Source organism: Ramularia collo-cygni (assembly GCF_900074925.1).
Source record: "Ramularia collo-cygni strain URUG2 genome assembly, contig: RCC_scaffold01, whole genome shotgun sequence".
Lineage (NCBI taxonomy): Eukaryota > Fungi > Ascomycota > Dothideomycetes > Mycosphaerellales > Mycosphaerellaceae > Ramularia > Ramularia collo-cygni.
The window spans coordinates 1,975,423-1,998,483 of NW_019716255.1; the positions used below are offsets into that span (position 1 = coordinate 1,975,423).

At 51.7% G+C, this 23,061-nt stretch overlaps 7 protein-coding genes; 4 read left to right on the top strand and 3 right to left on the bottom strand.

Annotated features, from left to right (window-relative positions):
• Positions 1-846: 846 nt before the first annotated feature.
• RCC_00711 (probable pectin lyase precursor) lies at positions 847-2,054 on the top strand (the record flags this gene model as incomplete). XM_023765879.1 has 2 exons in its annotated part: positions 847-1,135; positions 1,198-2,054. The coding sequence occupies 2 exons, from the start codon at positions 847-849 to the stop codon at positions 2,052-2,054; spliced, it is 1,146 nt and encodes a 381-aa protein (XP_023621647.1).
• Positions 2,055-3,867: 1,813 nt separating this feature from the next.
• On the top strand, positions 3,868-4,557 carry RCC_00712 (uncharacterized protein; the record flags this gene model as incomplete). Its single annotated transcript, XM_023765880.1, has 1 exon — positions 3,868-4,557. One exon carries the CDS (start codon positions 3,868-3,870, stop codon positions 4,555-4,557), a length of 690 nt encoding a protein of 229 aa, XP_023621648.1.
• Positions 4,558-5,877: 1,320 nt separating this feature from the next.
• RCC_12240 (uncharacterized protein) lies at positions 5,878-7,219 on the bottom strand (the record flags this gene model as incomplete). XM_023765881.1 has 2 exons in its annotated part: positions 5,878-6,315; positions 6,389-7,219. 2 exons carry the CDS (start codon positions 7,217-7,219, stop codon positions 5,878-5,880), a joined length of 1,269 nt encoding a protein of 422 aa, XP_023621649.1.
• A 1,620-nt stretch (positions 7,220-8,839) lies between these two features.
• RCC_00713 (uncharacterized protein) lies at positions 8,840-10,123 on the top strand (the record flags this gene model as incomplete). The annotated part of the gene is made up of 1 exon (XM_023765882.1): positions 8,840-10,123. The coding sequence occupies one exon, from the start codon at positions 8,840-8,842 to the stop codon at positions 10,121-10,123; it is 1,284 nt and encodes a 427-aa protein (XP_023621650.1).
• Positions 10,124-10,165: 42 nt separating this feature from the next.
• RCC_00714 (related to acyl-CoA transferases/carnitine dehydratase) lies at positions 10,166-11,200 on the bottom strand (the record flags this gene model as incomplete). Its single annotated transcript, XM_023765883.1, has 1 exon — positions 10,166-11,200. The coding sequence occupies one exon, from the start codon at positions 11,198-11,200 to the stop codon at positions 10,166-10,168; it is 1,035 nt and encodes a 344-aa protein (XP_023621651.1).
• A 717-nt stretch (positions 11,201-11,917) lies between these two features.
• Positions 11,918-14,148, bottom strand: RCC_00715 (uncharacterized protein; the record flags this gene model as incomplete). XM_023765884.1 has 2 exons in its annotated part: positions 11,918-13,481; positions 13,625-14,148. 2 exons carry the CDS (start codon positions 14,146-14,148, stop codon positions 11,918-11,920), a joined length of 2,088 nt encoding a protein of 695 aa, XP_023621652.1.
• A 916-nt stretch (positions 14,149-15,064) lies between these two features.
• Positions 15,065-19,915, top strand: RCC_00716 (uncharacterized protein; the record flags this gene model as incomplete). XM_023765885.1 has 7 exons in its annotated part: positions 15,065-15,489; positions 15,557-17,429; positions 17,541-17,609; positions 17,749-17,933; positions 17,995-18,492; positions 18,542-18,628; positions 18,694-19,915. 7 exons carry the CDS (start codon positions 15,065-15,067, stop codon positions 19,913-19,915), a joined length of 4,359 nt encoding a protein of 1,452 aa, XP_023621653.1.
• Positions 19,916-23,061: the final 3,146 nt, after the last annotated feature.

Genomic DNA, 23,061 nt, shown 5'->3' on the forward strand with positions numbered 1-23,061 from the left:
GGATCCGGAGGAGATGGAATGGAGGATGGACTGTGACGGTTTAGGAATTGGGAGCGGAGGTTTGTACATGTTGGATGCCTTTTCTTCTACGTTTAGTTTTGGTTTTGGTTTTTACTTCTACTACTGTACTCTGCTTTAATGCATCGGTAACAGTACTTTCTAGCTGGACTGATAACTGGAGAAGGTGAGTAGACGTATACTCATTGTTCTGCGTGTGGACATTTTCCAAAGATTACTTGAATGAGAAGGATCCTGGCCATTATGCAGACAGACGAGGCATGGGCCGCTGATAACGGACGCGTTCATTCATGGAGAAGAAAAGATCTACAAAGTGCTCCACATCTCTCGCTACAGCCCTAGCTAGCTCTTCACAATCTATCCTTCGCCAACCGAGCGGAGCGGATTGGAAGGAAGATCTATACTAGCGACGGTTCAATGGTTAAGCTGCAGACGCCACAGCTAACACTTCTACTCTTTCGATGGTCTCTCCGACACTGTGGATTCGATTAGCACTGCACTGCTCGTGCGGTTGACGGCGATTCTTACTCGCTGTCTCGCTGTGGGAGATGGTGCGGGATATGACTTCGGTAGTTCTATACTCGTTAGACGTCTTGGTGGAGTCAAAATCAACCTGATTGTGCAGGTCGGGTCGGTGTCTGAAGGATTCTGATGCGTTAGTTTCTACAGTAAGTCTGCTGGAAGCCTCTCCGTCTGTTCCCTCTTTCTATCTCTACTAGAGGTTGTAGGTGTGTGTGTATGTATATATGTAGGTTGCATTCGCTACTTCTTCACTTCCTGCTCATCAGAATAACATTCCTTTTCACACCTCCCCCCAGATCGCAAACAATGAAGACTTTCGCTTTCCTCCTTCTCCTTACATCTACCGCAACAGCCGTCCGCGTTGTCGGTGCAGCAGAAGGCTTCGCTAAAGGCGTTACTGGAGGTGGCAACGCCGCAGAGGTCTTCCCCAAGAGTAATGCTGAGCTGATCAGCTACTTGGGAGACAGCACTCCCCGAGTCATCGTCTTGGACCGTACATTCAACTTTATCGGATCCGAAGGCCGCACAAGTGCAACGGGATGTGCTCCCTTTGGGACTGGTGCCTCTTGCCAGACAGCCATCAACGCGAACAATTGTGAGTTCGATGTGAAGAAGAAGATCCATGCCCTATTTTGTACTGACAGACGGACAATGCAGGGTGCACCAATTACCAAAAGAACGCCCCCAAGGTCGCCGTCAACTACGACAACGCAGCCCTCAACCCCATCCGAGTCGCCTCCCAAAAGACTCTCGTCGGGGTAAACGACAAAGGCATCATCCAAGGAAAAGGCCTCTACATCGCCAACGGAGCCAAAAACATCATCATCCAAAACATCAAAATCCAAGAACTCAACCCCCAATATGTCTGGGGAGGCGACGCCATCGCTCTAGACAACGCCGACATGGTCTGGATCGACCACATCACCACCTACCACATCGGTCGCCAACACGTAGTCCTCGGCAACGGGCCCTCGAACCGCGTAACAATCTCCTCCAACGACTTCGACGGCCGAAGCGATTACTCGGCAACCTGTAATGGAAAACACTACTGGGCCTTATATTTCACAGGTTCCTCAGACCTCATCACTTTCAAAAATAACTACATCCACTCCACCTCGGGACGCTCCCCCAAAGTCTCCGGAAACACTCTCTTACACGCCCTCAACAATTACTTCTACGATAACCCCTCCCACGCCTTTGAAATCGGTAGTGGAGCCCGGATTCTCGCCGAAGGCAACGCTTTTCAAAATATCGCCAACCCGATCGAGACGGCTTCTATTGAGAGTAACGGGTACATTTTCACGGCTCCGGATGCGAATTCCAATGCGTTGTGTGGCGGGTATTTGGGCAGGAGTTGCGTGTTGAATGCTTTTGGAAGTTCGGGACCGTTTGCTGGCGTGGGGAGTGTTGATCAGGCTTTGGCGAATTTTAAGGGGAGGAGTGTTCCTAGTGCTGGTGCGTCGGGGGATACGGTTGGGTATGTTTTGCCTAGGGCTGGGTTTGGGAAGGTGTAAGTAGGGGAATGCGTATGGGGGGGTTGAGTTGCTGGCAGTATGTAGTTGGCCAAGATTGACGCTTTTCATTTGGCATTGTTTTGAACTCTCTTTCGATTGATTTCACTTGACGATTCTAATCGTTCGTTGTGGTCTATCTCAGCTTCGCTTCCAAATCATCTATCGGAACCCGTACTTTTCTCTAAGGTAGGAAAGCATGATGATGAGTTCATACTATAGAACAATTCCGACTACGAGTGAATTGAACTGCGAATATGTCACAAGAAGCCTATAAAGCGCCAAATTCAACGACGAGAACTAAAGCGTGTGTTGGAAACGTCTGATTCTCAAATGAAGGCTAATGTCACAAGCATTGCGAACATCAAAACAGTACATCGCCGTCGTCGCGCTTCATCCTACTACCTAAACCCTAACCCTACTACCGCCAAACATCTCATTGTTGAAGTTGGGGACTATAAGAAAGGCATGTAATGGCCATTGGTGCCTAGAATGTCTATCGATAGATTTAGCAGGATTCTTGCATCTCGCATGCCTTATTCGAACACGCATATCATAATCGCTTTATTATGACATTTCCATTAGCACCAATTCGAACCACGAGGCTTATGTTGGTGGCGCCGCTCTAGAATCGATCTACAGACTGCAAATGCAATGCCCAACAACGTCGAAGCAGTTTAAAATAGCAACGCACGCATCGTCACCATCATCATGATCATCACCATGCCATGTGAGTGAGATTTTCGGGACGTCGAGAGTTGTTGTTTTGAACACAACGGTTTTCCTACCGTCAATCATCATCATCATTTCCAACCAAGCCCTGACTCCCTGAGTAGGAAAACCCCTTCTGCTGCCAGTCGCCACCAAACTCCCGGCAGTTAACATGTAAGACGAACGCATGATTTGCACAAGGCGGGAGGGGGGAGCCACCGCCGGCGCTATACGAGTCGTACTATGAACTCTCCACTCAACTTCAACGTCCTCAATTGGTTGACGGGAACATGATATACAAGAAAGAGACAGCGGACGCCGGACCGCGCCATTCGCCTCAAACAACGGAGTGGCCCTTCTGGAGACCCTGACAGAGGTGTTGTTGATAAAATGCTGTCAGTATGATGGCGAACCTTGTTGCCCTCCTACAATAATATAGGGCTAGTCCACAGACCCCGAGTCAACTCGAATATCTCCCTGATTCACGACTCAAGAAGTCTATTATACATACCAGTTCCCTCGGCACAACGTCCCATGAAACGTGTCTGAAACCTTTATKCGTGAAATTTCACACGAAAGCGACGAAGATGTCATCCCCGTTGAGGATACGAGTCGTTGTCCCCCCAATACAACGTCGTAAGTCTGACCCAAGCAACCAATTAGCAACGAGGTACGGGACTTCTGAGACGTCGGAACTCGGATGGCTTGGGGTTGGATGTCTGTCTGGACGCTGTCTGTCTGGGGTTGCCTTGGTATATACGGGATGCCGCGATGGTTTGGCGCGGGACGTTCGGTGTGGACGAGGTTTCAGCCTGGAATGGTCATGGGCGTTGGGGGGATGGTCGGTATAGAGATAAGAGGGCAATGCCTCCCTTGTGATTGTTCCCATCCTAATACACCTCTTTCGACTGTTGATCGGTTGGATTGTTTACTTCTCTTTTCTTTAACCTTTTTTTCACTTTCTTTCAAGCAGCAGCCTTTGGCCATACCAGACAGACAGAATACGAGAGCCATTCTCCGGTATCAGACAAACAAAACACGAGAATCATATCCTGCATCAGACAGACCAGCCACAAGAACCATACTTCTGAAATAGACAGACAACATGCACGACATTGCCGAATACAAGCAAGCCCTTTCATTCGCATTCTGCGAGGTCATCAGCTCCTCTCCTTCCACACACAACACCTACCCGAAGAAGCCCGTCGAGCGGTACTCATTCGTTCCAACCGCCACTCAAGCAAGGCCACCAACAGCACTCCACCCGGCACTTCGGTCGGAAAGCGTCACCTCGAGGGCATCCACTCCGGATCTGGACTTCGAATGCGACACYCCAGATAGCGTCGAAAGCTACTCGACCAAAACTTGGACGGTTGACCTGCTCCAACCCATCAGTCCCTGCTCGCAATCCTTCACCTCAGAGTGTATCTCCTCCATGGGTCTCAAGCACGACAGCTTTGAAAGCTTGTCGGACTCGAACTGKAACATCGAACATCTTCGAAACATCAGCATCAGTTCCGCCACTTCCAACACATCTTCCAGCGCATGTTCCCTATCATCGATGGAAGGCAACTACGACACTCCCAAACGCGGGAGGCGTTCATCCAGCAAACGCTGGTCGATCAGTCGTCTCCACCCACTCACCATCTTCACCAAGCTTTCCCGCCCGGAATCTCCTTCGACCACAGGCTATGCCTATGATAGCATGAGCAGTGCAGGCCGACCGAGATCTCGCTGGACGATTGGTCGTGACTACAACAGCATGTCGCCCGGTGCTAATCCTCATGCCTATTGAAAGGCGAGGTTGCCCAAAAATAAGAGCGCGKTAACAGCGCTTCCGGGCATGAATGTCTGGGATGGAGAAGAGGCGATGTCCAGGGGACAGAGCGTGTGAGCAGGGACTCCAGAACTCCAGGCGAAGGATATCTCCTTCGTTTTTTTCAAGACTTTCCTTAATCCAGTGTTTACCAAGCACGCTTGATTGTACTAGATTGGCAGCCAGGGGGCTTGAGCGTTTTGCCATTGGGATGTTAGTTTTTAGCGAAATTTGCGATATGAATGAAATGCCAAGTAACGATAATACATGCGTGGCGTGTGTGTGTGTGTGTGTGTGTGTGTGTGTGTGTGTGTGTGTGTCCACCGTCAACAAGCTGATTCCCTTCAGAAGGACAAGTTTCCCGATTACCTCAACCATGAATGGCTACGGCGAGCTTCTTCATAGACATCCCATGTCCAAGGAGCTGGTATGCACTCATCTTGATTCATCTTGGTAGTCCGATCCTTAGGTGAGATCTTCCTGAGATACGCTCTCGACACCCAGTAGCGTCCCACACCGCGCAGACAAATGGCACGAAGTCAAATGTCATCATCCTCGATTGACTGGTAATTCAGCTACTTCCCGGGGATGGGACCAATGTGTAAAAGAGTGTATGATCGCTGCCTCTCCCGCGTTCTTCCACTAGTCCACCAGACAATTCGGGCCTGTCGTGATGCTTTTGAAGGCATTACTCAGATTTAAGGCCGGTGTGGTGCGCACGAGGGTAGACTCCGGTCTGTCGGATCATCATCCGCTGCTTCCATTATTATAGAGTCTGATGAGACTGATGGAAGGAACGGCTACAGCTCCTCGAGTGTCCGATTTGTCGATGTTGTTATGGATGTTGTTATCGTCAAGACAGGGCATGCACGGCGGCTACATATATCGGTTCTCGGCACGTGAAAGTGGAGCCGCCGAGAGTCGAGACCCAGACCACTCACTTTTGTGTAGTTCTATCGGGTCTAGCGCGCTGTTGTTACTACCGCGTTTAGAATCGACTCCTTTCTCCTCCGCCGACGCTCTACAACGCACAAAACTAAGACTTCGGCTTTGGTATCGCTACTCTTATCAATAAGGTAGCCTTCGAAACACCGATTATTACGCTGATGACAGGAGTTATCTTACGGGAAGTGCCACCTGACTACGACTGTTATTGTACCAGAAGAAATACAAATTGACAGCAGCCGGCACTTCTCTGCATTCTACAAGTACATCTCAATATGGAACACGAAGTAACATTCAATGCCTGAGCTACCTACGTTTCCAATCGTGGACGTGTTCATTGCATTCATCTAGCGCCTATACTTTCAGCTTAGCCTCCATCTGACGCAACGCCTCATCTCGGTGTTCTTCAACATCAAAGTACATGAGGAAATCCCATCTATGCCGAAGCGCGTCCTGTAACTTGGCCGCATTCAATCTCGTCTCTGGATCCTGACCGGTTACCATTCGGCCTGTGCCTTTGCTGGACTCAACGACTCTCTGAGTGCGCTCTCGGCGGACCGAGTCAAAAACTTGCAGGGCTACGCGTGCCTCAGACGCAGATTTGGCACGCTCTAACAGAGTGGCGAGAATCATTGAGTCCTCGATGGACATGCCAGCACCGGAACCTTGCCACGGCGTGGTCGCATGTGCAGCGTYGCCTGTAACAGCTACATTTCCCCGAACATAGGTTTTAGCAGGCAGATGCTGCCAGAAACATACGGCATTGTGCGAGTCTTCGGCGGTGCAGATCAGCTGGAACAGACGGTCAGTGGTGTCCATATCTTGGATGTTGTTGTGCGGACTGTGGCTTTTCAGCTCAACATACTTTATCCACAGCATTTGAGAGCTCGGCTGGCCAATCCGAAAATTTCTCGCGGATCTCCTCGGAGCTGACGACCTTTTGCCAATCCGTGGAAGCCTCGTCGTGGCAAGATACAATAACGAACTGGACCAGTTTGCCCTCGCTCAAAGGACTGTGGAAGATTAGAGTGCCGTCTCCAATCCATCCGACCTCGCCCGGACTGCTGAGATTGAGGTAGGTGTCGAGGAAAGACTTGCTCATAAGGGCAGCGACCTCGTCGTATGGCTTCAGGACTTGTACGAGCCACCATCCGGCAGGCACGGGCGATGCAGCAGGGTCATCACCGAGGACATATTTCCGAACCGAGCTGTGAATACCATCGGCGCCAATAAGGACGTCGCACTCATGGCTGGTACCGTCAGAGAACTCCAAGGTGACCGGGCCGTCTTCATTCTGTTCGACTTTGACGACCTTCTTTGAAACATGCATGCGGTCCGCTGGAGCTCGAGCAAGCAGTTCTCGTAGAAACTCGGCTCGATGAACGATTCCGGTAGCATTCWTGTCGCCTCCAATACGTCCAACCGTCTCTCCAGCGTTTGATCCTTGAGCCAACACCAAGTGAGCGCCTTTCTGAAAGACTGCGCCCGCTCGCTGGAAGCTCTCTACTGCCGATGGGCCGATAAGCCGCAACGCAGTCTGTGCTTCGTTAGCGATGCCGACTGCGGCCCCAGCCTCTCTGAATTCCGGAGCAGATTCGAAGATGTGGACATCCAAATGGGCTTGTCTTGTAAGCGCGTGGAAGAGCGACGCTCCGGCCAGGCCTCCGCCAGATATTGCGACTCGCAAGGACCCCATTGGTTGTGTCATCTTCCGCTGAGTTTCACTTCGGATGAGGCTGTTGATCAAAGAGTGAGTTCGGAAGAGTGCATTGAGCATGGGAGAAGTCAAGGCTGAGGCTGGAGTTTAGAGTAGACGTGCGCTAATTTTGAGCTGTCAAAGTAAGGTAGTTTGGATCCTTCCGCATATCAACCTCGAATCCATTGATCATTGGCCGTATCCAGCACTTCCACCGCTGGTGATCTGCAATGCCGAAACTTAAACCCTGGTTCAATTCATCGTGGCATTAAGAAATAGTAACCCAGAGGTATCACTGCCCTTGCTAGAGCTACTCAGCCCTGCGTATCGCAACAGAAAATGCGGAGGGACAACTTCCCAAGCTCAAGACTCTGGTGCCAATGCACGCGGGCGACATCGACCAGTTCCAACTCGGAAAGGAAATAATGCTCGGGCCTATAGCGCAAGCCAGCGGAGATGAATTCGAAGAGCTCGGAATGTAGTGGATTGCTGTCTGCTGCGGGTTGTGGTACGATTACAGCCTCACAGGCGGCGAGTCGCGATTCGGTTCGACTTTGCCCAACGGCAGGTGACTTTCTTCGACGATGGCAACATTAAGAACTCGACATCAACGCCAGCGCAGGTCAGTCATACGGTGGCTAGAGTGCTAAGTCTTAAGCTCATGCTTCAGGATGAAAACGATATGAGCTTGTCGGTGTCGGACTGGTCAAACAAGCCGGTATATCTCAACAGCTTCGTGGTCAGCTAGCGCAATATCGTCGAGAGTGTTAGGTAAACGTGTAATGGCACGACCAATGCGGACTGGACCGTTGCAGATGTTGATTCGAACCTGGAAGGAATTATATAATGAGGGTCCTGCGCTAGTAAACAAAGGCGACATGCCTGGCGTTACCTAGCAAGCTGCTGTAAGGTATGCGAGAGGCTTCCCCCCGGAAGATCCTGGGAACTGCGGAGAGAAGGCACATAGGTAATGATTTGCTTGGTTTACCGGTAGARACTCTTGACCAGGCAACGAAGGCCGGCAGCGATCTTATCAAGGAGCCGTCGCAACGCTCTGAGCGAATGGCGTCGTAGATGCCAGAACATCTGTTGGAGTAGCTCAATGAACGTGATCAATATTCTGGAAGGAACATTAATAAGTTGCGAAGAATACATACACCCTCTCGTATAAAACCGGTGAGATGACGGACCCACATTCGGCGTTCCCCAGCCGTGCGCGAGAAACGGCAGCGGTCAGTTGCCAATGGCCATTATATGTATGAGCAGCCGGGAGTTGGATTCGGAGTCATTACTGTCGTCTTCTGAAGAGGTTTGCTCGTTTGATCGCTTGATGAGACTGGCCGACTTCCAACTACCTTATTACGCGTTAGATTCGAATGTAAGAGACGCCTTAGTCATAACTCGCTTGCCCCGAGACATCGCTACCGTATCCTCCCTCCGTAATGGCTGCCTTGAAGGATCATCAGCCCATCGGACGGAGGCGTCGAAACGCGTATTGTCAACAGGCGCGCTTATATTTATAGATCTCACGTCTTTGTTCCTTACGGTTTGTCTGCTCATTCCCTTCTCCACCATCTCCAGAACTTTCAAACATCCTATACAGTACAACAGAAGGTCAGCATGGACGGCAAGTCTGGAGCGATGAAGGCTCCCTCCAAGACCTCACAGCCCGATAGATATCGAGATGAGGAGGATGCCGTCTCGATGCACACGACTCGGAGCGATTACGACTATGAAGATGCCGCCGAGCTGCCCTCATACACCGACAGCGTCGTGGCAGACAACACCGTGCAACCCTCTTCCAGCAATCTCCCACCAGCAGACGAATACCAAATCATCACACCTCCCAAATCCGCCACTGATGGCTGGCGTAACCGCAACTCCGCAAACAAGAGCTGTTCTCAAACAGTCAGCATCGGCTGTGAGACGACGGTCAGGATGGATGAGCGTCTATCGGATGCTACGCAGCTCTACGATTATGTATTCGACTACCTACGTGTTATACAGCCTCGGCCTGCTGTTCGTGTGCAGGGCTGGCATTGGCAGACTCGGAGAAAGAACAACAAGAACGAGCAAGAACGAGTCTATGACTTTGACGTTGTATTGTCTCTGCAGCCTTTCCTCCCCAAAGCATCAAACAGAGACCAAGAGAATGATTGGTGGATACCCAGTACCCCGGAGAATAGCGAGAAAGTCCATCGGGGTCGATGGCGAAAGAGTCGTGCGAAAGGCTATAGCCGTGATCTTGAAGTCGGGCCAGATCGTAAGCCGGAGCTGTTGGACTGGTGTGAGGACTTTTGCACCAACAAGTCTGCATTGAAAATCTTTCGTGTGGCTCGTAGCGTGACAGGTCTGGATACCGAGTATATCAAACAGCAGATTGAACCGCTTGTGAGGCAGACTAACTACCGTGGACACGTTGACATCACCTTCCCGATAGCTGACAAGAATGTCGACATATACACGCCTCACTGGGTCAACCAAGCAAGGATAGGCTGGGTGCGGTGGATCTTCTACCTCACCTTTCTGTGGATCTTCACATGGCCGATTCTTCTATTCACCACCAAACGCTGGAGTGTATACCAAGTCGAATGGCGGTTCTCCCGATCAGTGCAGGACGACAATAACCGACGGAACAAGGTCTATGCGACCATCAGCGAGGCAGCATGGGTTAAGAGGCACGCCAACTTGATCAAGAGTATGGTACTGGACAAGTTCCATGGCGATGCGACAGATCTCCCGCTGGACGCTGATGAGCAGCGTCGATCATCTTCGAGAGGCGTGCCGCAGACGGGAAATGCGAATGTCGACACTGCTGTGAGCTTTTTGCAAGGAGGCCTCGGCGTGTGGAACTCTCTTAATGGGCGAGGTGGAGATGCATATGGCTGGGGAGAGGACTCGTAGAGGGTTCCTTGCATTCCTATATTCTTAACGATTTGATGAGTTTTATGACACCGCTCGTTGCGATTGTTCGAGCCACTCAGCTTTGTCGCTTCCAAGCTTCTTTGGCATGTGATCCCAGCCTGGAGTCTTGCCGTCGACATTGGCTGCATGTCTGACGGCTTTCAGGAGTCCAAAACCACACTCCCTCTCTTCTAGATATGCTTTGGCATGCTCAGAGATGTTGGGAATTTCGCACTCGAATCCCTGCTTGCCAGGAATCTGTCCTAGACTCCTCAAGTACTTTCCAACACCCRCCAAACTTACATTGACCTCCCAGCTACCGCCCAGTTGAGTCTGTTTATACACCGCCGCGAGAATGCCGGTGGCCAGTAAATACCCAGCAGCGTGATCGAGAGCCTGTACAGGCAATGGGCGAGCAGCTGCACCCTCTCCAAAGTGCGCTGCTTCATTGACGTTGAGTCCAGAGACYGTCTGCACCATACTATCAAACCCGCGCTCACCAGCCCAAGGTCCTTTGACACCCCACGCACTCAAGTTCGCATAAATAATGCCATTAGGACACATTGCCGTCAGATCTTCGGGACTGAAGCCTTTGTTGGCCAATGCACCTGGCCGATAACTCTGGATGAACACGTCTGCTTCTTGAGCCAGCCGCTTCATAGTATTGCGATCCTCTTCGTTGTCGAGGTCGAGCTGGATGGTACGTTTTCCACGACTGACGTCTATATCGATGCCTGGTAAGGCGGGTAGATTGGGAGACGTCACCCAGAGTACGTCCGCGCCATGAGCAGCAAGGGTTCGACCAGCTACTGGTGCTGCGATCACACGACTAATTTCAAGGACTCGTAGACCACGAAGACATCGGTCGCCGTTGGTCTGAATGCTGGGAGACAATCTAGCTGCAGACTCCGCGATCAGGCGGAGTGAGAGAGGAAAGTCCGAAATTGCTTTTGCTTGAGGCGTAGCATCCCATTCCTTATAGGAACGAAGGGCATAGATGACAGCCTTGTGCTTTTGCGCTGCTTCCTCAAGATCAAGACTCTTCCAATCCAGGACCTTTTGTGCTATCTCACCCATCGTGGCAGTTGCTTCGCATCCTAGTATTTCCAACGCGGCCCTGCGATGATTGATGAAAGAATCGTGAATTCTCACATGGCCATCTACTGTCTTGTACAAACCACCAATAGAACCCCAGCTGCTTGGAGATGGGGTGTCATCAAGGATGTATACTCGCTCGGAAGCAAATTCTACAGCGGCAGATTCCAAAGGTACCGTGACTCTCTTTATCGGTGTTGCATTATTGTGTGCCGAGTCCACTAGAGCGGCAGCGAGGACTGAAAGTGCGATTGAGGCCTGCGCGAGGTGCCCAATTTTGAATGATGAAGGTAGAATGTTCTGTTCAGTACGGGGCAGGTAGATAGCTGCTAGAGCGTCCTCTGGGAGATCAAGACCTGTCCAGATGTGCTTGATGATGTCCTTTACTTCGAAGTGCGAGCGATTGGGAAGGTTAGAGAGGGTCATGTTTCTTGCCTTGGCTGGTAGTGCTTCGATTGAGTCTATACCTGTGTTTGCTGGGCCTGTTGCTCCCTCTTCCAGTAGCATTTGCTGAGATTCATTGAAAGGTCGATTTTTTTGGTCTTTGACCGTGAATATATCAAACAGCACTGCACGCGATTTACTTACCTCGGTCCCGATGGTGCAGTCAGCAATACGGACCAGCTCGTTTTATTACACAGCAGGAGGCTTCGCCGGCGCCTTCGACTTCCGTGCCTTGCGATGATTGCGCGATTCTACTTAATTCACACCCCATTCCGACTGCGGCGCGTAATTCAGGAGCTTCATGGCATTGACTTCCGCAATGGCATTCATTCTCCGAGATTCCTCTGCGCACAGTGAGCGTTCTTGATCAAGGGCTGCCAGATAGTTCGCGTCTGTGTTGGAAGAGGTGATTGCGGAAATGAGCCGCTGTCCTGCAAGCGAATGCTGGCCTCCAGCTTTCTCTGCTTTCTCGTGTGCTTCCGCGATGCCACACCAGAGAGCCGCAAGACGCTTTCTCGTCTCGTCGGCCTTTGCCAGCCAGGCAAGATCTTTTCTGCCATTTGGCCATGGCGCGTCCATAAAACTCCGAATCAGGATATCGATCCGCTGCTGCCACTGGTATTCGAAGACAAGCTCGGGTGGGCGGGTATCTGGATCTTCATGGACACAGCTATGGTTCCCTGTCGTTTCCCCGGGTGGTTCTTGATCCCAGCAGCACCCACGCTGACACCACGTCATTAACGTGCGCATGTCATCCAGGATCACCAAATCAGAGACGTGATCTTCGGTGGGCTTGTCCATGACCTGTACACACTGCTCGTCTGCGAATAGGTCCACAAACTTTGCCGAAAGTCCGTCGGCGGGTATTGGGCCATCTGCGGTCTTGTGAAAAGTTCTGATGCGCCGGAGGAGGCGATCCGCTGGGTTGTCAGGGTCAAGTGCGCCCTCGTTCTCGTTGATATAGAGCTGGCCCGCAACCTGATGACCTTGGAATTTGTGCTGCATTGCCCTCGTGCTGTGCAAAATGCCCTCGAAGTTCTTGCTAGCTGAGCGGAAGCAAGTGTCGAGTACACGGCTGAAGTCACTCATTCGATGGCTGGCATCGCTCGGTATGAGCAAGCCAGGATCACAACGTGGCCCGAACTGTTCGAACACCTCAGCAAGCCCATGGCACTGTGATGAAACGAGCTGCCAGATCAGGTAACGGTTGATGTGCTCAATCATCAACAGGGGACCGGCGTGGCTGAGCTGGTGTTTACGCTGAATGTCCGTAGTGATGTTGCCAATCGCGACCCGCTTTGCTTTGATCAGCTGTTGCATGTACGCTGGATCCGTTTGCATCAGAGACAGTTCGTCCGTGATCATATTCAAACGATTCTGAGCGGTTCCGGCCATCTGCTTTGGGGAGAAACTGGGCGGATGCGTGTACGGCTGGCACGTATATGGGTTCCAAGCTTTGTCACGGCCTGCCGGATGCAGACCACCACTCACAAGGTTCGTCCATGCCTCCATGCCACTGCTGTCTTGCCCACCGATGAGAGCATCCACGATGTCTCGAAGTGTATACATCAGTTCGTGCTGGATCTGCATGGTCATCAATGCCCTTGGAAATCCCATCATGGCCCAGCGGTGGCAGAGCTCCTCGTCAAAATCTGACAGCGATGCATAGTTGCTACCGCACATGGTGACACACCGCTTGCTGAACCACGCGGGGTAATATGAGGTGCACCACGCCATGTGGTTTTTGCGGGTGTCGAAAGCGGACCATGATGCGGCGCTGTGCAAGGTTCTTACATGGAGAAGCGATACAAGTCTCGTCCTGGTAGCCCGTCAGTATAACACTCACGTGTAGCTGTGAATAGTTCGGATACGTGCCAGTCATCCGCCATTTCAGCCAGGAAAAGCCAACGCCCACCCAGCCAAAAGTGGGTGTGATCCTCGGAACAGCTTGAATTGCTGCACCGCGTGACCTCGACTGGCCACGGGCCAAACATGCGAGGGGAGATGTTGGCAAGGAGAAGGCCTCTCTTCGCCTTGGAGAGTTTCTTCCACCTCTTCAATATGGCGTCACCATGAGACGCCAGCGTGGCGGCCAGTGTCGTCCGCAACTCCTCCGTGTCGTTGGAAAAGAAGGTGATGAGGTGCTGGGCAAGGCCATCCGATAGTTCCCCAGCGTATCGAGGGTGCTTTTGGTCTTTCAGTGGGTACCATGACGATGCATTGGAGGCGCAGTGCTTGTCGTGCTCACAGACGGACCCGCAGCTCTTTTGATGGTCGAGAACAATGATTGAGCACTCAAAGGGAACTGGGAAGGTGGGATGCCGAAGCTGACCTTGCCGCGAGAGTCTCGTCATGAGATTGGCGGCGTCTCGACCGGTGACCGTAGTGGCGTCAATTCGCAATGCTTGCAGCTCAGCGTCCAGGCCATGAAACGCTTCATCCTTGCCGAACTCTGCCAGCCCGCAGACGTAGAAGGGGATTGACATCGTTGGATGGTGGATGCGCGGATGATCACCGATGGCCAGGACAGAGCGTGGTTTGTGGTTGTGGAGGTGTGGTGGAGGAAGGAAAGTTGGAGGCCGCCGACAAACGGCGACGACAGCGCTGTGACCAAGCAAGCAAGCGAGTTGAGAGCAACAACATGAAATGCCCGTGAATCAACGATTATATACTCCTCGGCGCTGTGGCCAGGCGTGCGAGTTGAGAGCAACACCACGAAAGCCCGAAAAATCAAAGGTCACAGTCTGCTTGATCGCTTGAGCGAGACTGGCTGCATGACCTTCCCTTATAACGAGGTCGGCACGCTGAGCCCGAATCCAAAGAGCCTCGCGTCGTTTGGTAGCCGCACGACTCCGCTCGCATAGTGCACTGCAGAGAGCGAAGAGTGTTGCATTTTGATCGACAGCAGTAATGTACCTACCTTTGACTGTGTTTTGGGTTCCATCTCAATCCCTTCTCTCCAAAGAGTTGGCCACGAGAGGGCCATTGTCATGGAAGCCCTCCAGCTGATCCWCATCTCGAGGCTCGAGCAGAGTCTCCAATGGAAGTCTGAAGTCGGGGGCTTCCATCTCATCATAAGAGCAAGCACATCCGACAAAACACTTTCCAGCCATCACTCTCACATTGGTAGATTCACAGTCCGAGGGTGACATGGAGAGGGAGGAAGAGAAAGAGGTGAGGTCGACATTCCCTGCCAATTTTCAGCAAGTCGCGTGGTCCAAGCCAAGGGTCGCGTCACCTTTGAGTTCTGGACCCATGCATGCCCCAGCGACCTCGAGAACACCAACATCACGGATTCTTCAGCTTGAGGTATACCTAGTTACACACAGTACATGCCTATCCAAACGTAGGTTCCATCTTCTTCAGCAGCTTCAGCAGAGCAGATCTCTCTACATCATCACCATGACCGCGAATACGAGCGGAATATGTCAAGCATTGAACATTGCCGATGAATCCCACTGCACGGAGCGGGCCACCAATTCCAGTGGCTTTTTTTGTCGTTACCATGCAAGACAGGTTCAAGGTCTGTATAGCGGGTACAAGAAGAGAAATGCCCGACTGGATGCACTCGAGGCTGCTCCACCTGCGTATCTGGCCTCTTCAAAGCGAACACTCCGCAACGAGGACTTTTCCGACGTTGAAGACGCCAACGAGCTGAGAGAGCTCGAGGATTGGCTTTACGAGAGGTATCGACTGATCGACCGAGTCATATTGGCTCGGAAGAAGCATCACACCCATTTCTACGCCGAAAACTTGGACTATGGGCACAAGTCGTACTTGGACAAGTTGGTCAATGACAAGAACGTCGTCCTACTCGCATTGAACAGGTAACCCCCCTCTCAACACATGCGTACAAACCATGGCGGTTGTTCAGTCATTAACACTTCGTCGCAGACTTCGCCGTAGATCGACGCACGTAAACCACAAGCAGAAGAAGTGGTTCGCATTTGTACGAGAATGCCAGGAGGAAGAGGACCTCAACCAGGAGAAAGAGGTTGTCAAGGTCAAGAAAGAGGCACAACTTTTCAGGCGCTACAGGAACGAGATGGAAGCTAGGATGCAACGCAAGCAGCGTCGAGAGGACAAGAAGAGACAGGAAGCTTTCCTCAACGAAGCGTACGAAGAACGCTTGCAATACGACGAGGAAAGCAGCGAAGAATGGGATCCCATCGAGACCATCATCAAAGGGGAAAGAGACGATCTGGTCGACCTCATGCACAGACTTTTGTGGCTTGAGAGGTCTCAAAAGGCAGATGAGCCCGAGCCTCAGGAGCAGGCCAACGATTCGTCGTCACACAACATTGCTACGCCCAGCTCACGCCACGAGGATCAAGAATCCCCAACGACAAACATGGAAAACGTGGATCCCGCTCCTACAACCAACAGCCAAGGTACCAAGGCTCTCTCCAAGAATGCCAGAAAGCGTGCCAAGGCGAAAGCGAAAGCGAAAGGTGCTGGCGACACGTCCCGAGATGACGCCAAGAACAACGTCGCAGACGACGGAGGGCCGAAGATTGAGGTCAACGAGACTCGCGAGGAAATGCGCCAGCGTCTGGTCAAAGGCTTGAGCGCCAAAGAACACGGAGGACGCGCCTTTTACGACATGGACGATCGGGTGGGAGTGCCATTTGACATCCCYGGCATCCCAGAGTCAGAAGTTGACCATCTTCTTGATGAAGTGGCGGAAATCAAGGAGCTTTTGCTGTGCCGCCTGATTCTGTCCCAATCGAACCTGCTACCCATTGGGCTCCGAGCATGCAATCTCACAGAGTTCTTCGCGGACCCAGAGCTGAATCTTTCAGATCTGCGAGACCTTTGCCTCAGATACGAGCAGCCAAAGTTGCAGGAAATACGCGATGCCTGCGCCGACTTCGTCCGCGGTGATGGCGAAGCCTCCGACGACGAGGACGAAGACGAAGACGATGAACAGACCGCACATGAGCTTGCCGTTCAAGACAAATACCAAAAGGACGCCTGGAGAAGGAGACGCCTAGAAATGCGGCACGGTACAAAGCATGAGCAGAACGTCGAGAAGAAGTCCGCACAGCGTCGACAGCTCGCTCAACAAGGCTTTGAAAAGGTTATAGTCGACTTCGGCGACATCGACAAGGATGGCGAGTTCCGCCAGCGAAAAATAAGAGTGCGCGTTTGCGGTAAGAGCATCTGGAATTACCCGAGCGAGAAAGTCCTTGCTCGAGGTGGATGGTACCACTTTTCCGTCATAGCCAAAAACTGCCGCTTTGAGCATGCCGTCGAGCTTTGTCGGCACTGGAACGAGTTCTGGGAGCTAAGCAATCTGGTCATATTCAACTACTTCTCATCTACTACTTGGGTGGCGCAATGGTCAGGACAACCAACCCGAACTCAGCAGCTCCAGCTTGGCATAATCTCTTACCTGGACTTCAACAAAGCAGACCAGTTGACACTGAAACGGCAACCAGGCCGCAGGGGCTTTGGAGGCGTAGCGCAGCCTGCCATACAGTTCAAAAACGTGACTGGCTTCTGCATCAAACGCAACGATCCCATCTCACGGCGATTTGACCAATATCTCTCGATGCAGACCCGATATGTCTGCTTGATGGTTCGCGATGCCAAGACCGGCAAGACCTTGGTCAAACCGCCCGAAGAGCACACATGGCTCATGCGTGTACAAGGTGGCCTTGGTAGGGACGACTGGGTGGAAAAACTGCACGTTGGCGACGACGAGCTGTACGGCCTTCTCGAGGACCGTCGATCCGAATCTTGGAAATTTGGATTCAACGATTATGTACGCAAGCTCCCATGCAAACGGCCCGCAGCAGGATACAGAAGTGTGTCATGCTACGCAAGCTTTGTTCCACCCCCATATTGTCCAAGACATCGCTGACGCTTTTGCTAGTATGACGTTACCGTCTGGGACCTGCTCCCCGGCGAGCATTGCAACAATATCTGGTCAACTGTTCACGAGGTGAGATGTCGATTGTCCCCGGGGTTGTCCCATAAAAGGGGTTCTGGCGAGACTCTTCTTCTCGAAGAGCTTCCGTCCTCGCGGCACTATCCTGATGTGAAAGATGCGGACGTTACGGCTGACATTCTTGCTTGCATAGGCCATGAGGAAAGCTCGCAGGATCTGCGATTCAATGGGTTTTTACGATTCGGTTGCCCCTATCATGAAGACACTTCATCGCGAGGTCAAAGAGAGCAAAGAACAAATCGGCAGGGTGCGTGACGCTCGGCCCGGTGAAATCACGCTCTACGATGAAGTGTCTGGTAGTGATGGCATGCACATCTAGTGAGTTCTGATAGGTGAAAATCCTTTTCGAAATGGTGCTTGTACTGATCAAATTATCCAGCCGGGATGTTGATCCACTCACTGGCGAATTTGGCGAGACGCACTACGAACAGCCGGCGAATTACTTCTACAACGACGTTGATGCTGCGGAAGATCTCATCCTATTCCCTGATGAAGCAGCTGGTGTGTCGAAAAAGGCCATCACCGGATCTTTTGCAGGGGATCTCGCATTCCCCGAACTTGTGCTGCCGAACATGAAGCGCTTCGTTTTGGATCTCGACAGTGACGAGGACGAACAAGACATGGACGACCCATTTGCAGATCTGCTCGATAAACGGGCCATCGAATCCCAGCCAGCTGCCCTAAAGCAAATCACTGCGGAAGGGGACTGGGAGACCGAGGATTGCGATAAGGACTGGCCGATGCCACCAAAAGACGTGCCCTTGTGTCCGAATCCAAACGCTAGGGACTGCCACTGCCCAGAGTGTCAATGGTGGGAGCAAAATGATCCGGTGCTTCTTCCCAGCCTCGAAGACGGCATAAAGCGTGACGGCCATGCGTAAGTCCTCTTAGGCTTTTGGAGTGGATGAACATGACTGACTTGACAGACCAATCACCCCGTTGGATGTGAAAGCTTCGATAAAAGATCACAACGAGGCGGGCCGCCTTATAAGCTTCATCTTTGACGAACCGAGGTGAGTCGCGGGAGGTGGTGATTCGAATTTGTGGCAAAAAGCAATGCAGCTGACGTCTGCCATAGTGGTGATGAGGATCAGACCAGAGATACTGAAYCGGACTTTACGGTGTTCATGGATCGAGAGAAATCCAAATTCTTCAAAAAGATGTGGCATACTGCTGAGTTCAATGACGAGTTACGAGCACGCTGGTCCGAGATGCAAGAGCTGGTCAAAGAACGCAGAGTGTCAGTCAATCAGGACATTCCCTCGATTATCGATGCCTTGCACATTCTCATGTGGCTCGGCGTGCGTCCGGAAGAACACAGACGGGTATTGGACGACATGTGGGACGCCAAGGCCGCCATGACGTTCTTCTTCAAACGTGAATCCGGAGACGCCCAGCACCTCTTGATTGATTCGAATGAGTCTGCTAACAAGGAAAGACTGACGCTAAGCGACAATGTTGGAAGAGCCAAGTCGATGGAACCTCACGCAAGGTCACCGAGTAGCAACAAGACACGAACCAAAGACTTCTGGGAGGGACTTGATCTTGTGCGCAAGACCGCGAAGAATGGCGTTTTACGTGCATGGGATGTGCACTGCCGCCCACAAGTCGCACAATTGGCTAGAGCTGGGATTGTCAAACCCGGCTATTATCCAAATCCGTKCGGCAGGGCCACCGCTACCGCTGAGACCGGACTCTTTCCGCACTTGACATTGGATTACCGTGCTATCAAGGAATACTGGCCCGAGAACTTGGACAACCTCCGTGATCCCAGCAAGATACACTTGTTACCCAGAGCGCAGGCCTTTGCACAGAAGCATGACAATGCGCGCTTCTCTCTTCTGAGGATCTGGTCGCACCCCGTGTTTTACCCTTTGACGCTTGGCCAGGAAAGCAGAGAAGACACATGTTTTCAGGACACCGTCGGAAGATGCTGGGAGTGGAACTTCCTACCTAAAGACATGCCGACATCTGAAATCAGCATGCAGAAAAGCGTGGAGGATCGCCTGTATGGTGCTGCGCTGCCAAAGCTCGGAACGGGTCCTCGGGGACAACCTATGATCCTGCCGCCAAGCAGAGCAGCTCCACGCTTCCGCCAACATTTCAGGAGCAAGACGGAGGTGAAGAGGGATATGGTTTTGGTGATGGGCGAGGATGAAGAGGATCTGGAACGGCTGACTACTGCTGCCACGTTCGCGCTGCAGACGAATCCCTGGAGGCTAGAGATTGATTTCTTCAAGAGTTTTGTCAATGTGGATCTGGCATTTTTGGATGGTCTGGATAAGAAGTGGCTGGATTAGACGCGTTGCTGCTCCGTGGCTGTAACTCCACGCTAGCAGGAATAAGAGTGAAGAGAAGATCTTCGGGACAGGGTCCGATCAGTACTGCGAAGTGATAAGAACCATGATGGATCAAGTTATCAATCCATTGATGCTGTATTCGACATTAACATAGCTTGCATCGCACGTTAGTGTCCTGCCAGCACGGTAAAAGCACTCTCATGCTTCTTATGGCTGATTGGCTGCAATGCCCAATTTTGCTTCCGCTTCCGTCAGCCAAGGTTGAACCCCCTGTTCTCTCACATTGTTCGAGCTGAACCATCGTAAACACCAGGGCTTCTCAACGGTAGTAACAACGAGAGACTGCTGACCAGTGTTCCTGACTGCGTCCCAATACGCGGTCAAGAAAAGGCTTTGGGCGAAATGGTGAGGTACTCTGTGAGCCATGCACGAGTGATCGGGGAAAGCCATGCTCTGCGCGACCCCCATCTTGAGCCGCCTCCGTTCATATATCCAGGTATACAAGCGATTCGGCCATGGATAGTGAAGCAAGCACGGATGAGGGGATTTCCTTTTTTGACCAGCGACACAATACTCCCCTCTGCGACCGTTCATTATACTCCTGCTCCAACCTACATCGACGATTCCCCCCAAAATAGCCGCCTCCATATCGAACCCCCGCTCAGAAGCCTCGTTGCCCTCGCAGAAGTGTTCGCATATGCCCCATCCCGTATAGAGATTCTCGAGAGCATGCGCCAGCTCATGCACGATGGTTCGCGCGAATTCAAATTCGCTGGCGAGCTTCTGGACTTTATTCTCTTCGCTGAGAATCTCGCCGTTCCTATTCCGAGCCGCATTGGCCGCTAGACTTCGATAATAAAAATTTCCAATGTGGATGTTACTGCCGACGCCAACTGCTTTGAGTCTGGCTGTTTGGGCTACAGTCCACGGACCTTCTCGATGCCGAGTCGTAGCTCCTTTCTCATGATCGAAATGATCATCGTTGACGAAGAATTGGATATGCTCTGCTGCTTGTTGAAGAATCTCGTTCGCGCGCCAATGGTAGTAGTTGTCGTTATCTTCTGGTAGATCAGGACTGTGGTCATCAGGATGTTTCTGGGGACCTGCAGTGCGTGCTATATGATGCAGGCCTCCTGAATTCGGGAGCTGGGTTTTCACTCCATCCGTCATGATCACGATGTGACGTACCACGTTGTCCAATGTAAGGAACCGGGAGACCAATCGAAGGGACATTTCGAATATCGAGTAGTCTACATCTGGTTGAAAACGCTCTCTGCTGAGGATGGTGCATATCGGGTTGGTGAGATCGGGAGGGTTTGTGAGCGGTTGGTCTGCGTACGTGTAGAACCCCGTGTGGCAGAATTTGGGACATTCGCCCCAGATCATGGCGTTATGGGTTGCTTTGGAGTAGGTGGTAGCAGGTAAGGGTGCTCGATAAGTTAGCTGTTGCTGCTACCGGTAGTCTTGAGTCTTTCTGGAAGCAAATCGAAGGGAGGGGGGTATACAGCGTATTGAAGTGAGGAGGAATGGACGAGGGTATACAGCGTATTGCAGTGAGGCGATACTATACAGCGTATTGTAGTGAGGAGTAGTATGCAGCGTACTGTAGTGGGGAGCGATGAACAACCGCCATCTCACTTGATGTGCGTACTGCCAAACTCGATGTGGACTAAGGAAGAACAAAGACCACTTCAAATGCGGAAGTATGTKRGCATAAAGCCATCACGTCGCGTTACCGTACAAAGCTCACTCTGGTGAGGTGGAATATGACATGTCATGGCCGTATGAATCTCACTTTGGCTACTTTAATCTTGCAAATCAGTCTTGAACTACCACCTTGGCCAAGGAATAGATACCGAAGATGTTTTGCCTCAGCTATAGCTGGCAGCTCAATTCCAGCGTTCTATTCTACCCAGGGCCTTTCTTTGTTCCAGCGGTAGTGTTCGAAAGCGAGAAACGCCAGGGTTGTCTTGTCCGCTGCACAGCGATATCAACGTAACGATCATCACCACAGCCCCTGGCCGCTGAAATTATGAGCATTGCCCAGACAGGTGAGTTGTGAACGTCTGCCGTGGGATTTTGGTTCCTGCTTGCCTTACTTTGGCGTGGGTGAACTTCGACGGCTTTGTCAAGCTTCACGGCCACGGCAGGTTCAAGATCTTATGGGCAGTGTCTCTCACGGGTATTTGGTCTGGACAGCTTCTTTGATCAGCAAAGCAGCGACTTCGGACTCCCAGAATTTATTTGTGAAGATGTTTTCAAGGGACATGATCGACGAGTCTGCCGCCCATTTAGGGGGAATGCTCATTGCTGCCAGCCTGGACGTGAAATGCGCTCTTTGACGAGGCAGTAGATGCTTGCAGCGCAGTCCGAGAAGATGGGCTGCAAAGGGCATGGCAAACTCACCACCGTAGAGGTTACCAAGAGTGATTGCAGCTTCAATGCCCTGGTAAGTGATCCAGATATTTTTGCTTTCGTCGAAAGGATGCGTTGCGTTGTCGAAGATGGTTCCACGCCAACGTTGTAGTCGTACCGTGAAGGGCCTCGTCAATGCCTCATTGAACAATGACAGCGGCCGAGACTCGTAAGTGTCGCCTTTAATGACGCCAAATATCAGGTACTCAACATGATAATCGGGGATCGAGGTATCAATGTGACTCTTCATGAAGCTGGAATGCAAGACCACGTTAGCCGAAGGAAGTTTGCTGGTGTCGAGTATACTGATGTGGATGGTAGAGTTCACATCGCTTTGTCTTGCCAAGGAGAGCACAAGACCCAGTGATTGCGACCAAGAGGAGAAAGTGGTCTGAATGGATCTGTCGCTGTGGACGTGACGCCTGGCGGTATTGGCAAGCTCTTCTTTTGGGATGTCGAAGAACGAGTCCAGCTGATACTTATGGTTGTCGGGCAGGAAAGCCCGAGGAGTGATTGCATCAATTGTGTTGAGGCGTGGATCGCCTCCTGAGTCGCTATGCCAGAAGCGAAAAAGAAATCGAGGCGTTTTTTTAACAGCGGCTTCGATATTGATTCTGTACTCACATGTGGTAGCCATATTGAGTGTGATATTGAATTCAGTGTTGGTGTCGTCGCAGAGAATGGTTATAGAAAGCAGCGAGCCGAAGAAAAGTCACGAGATATAGTTACCT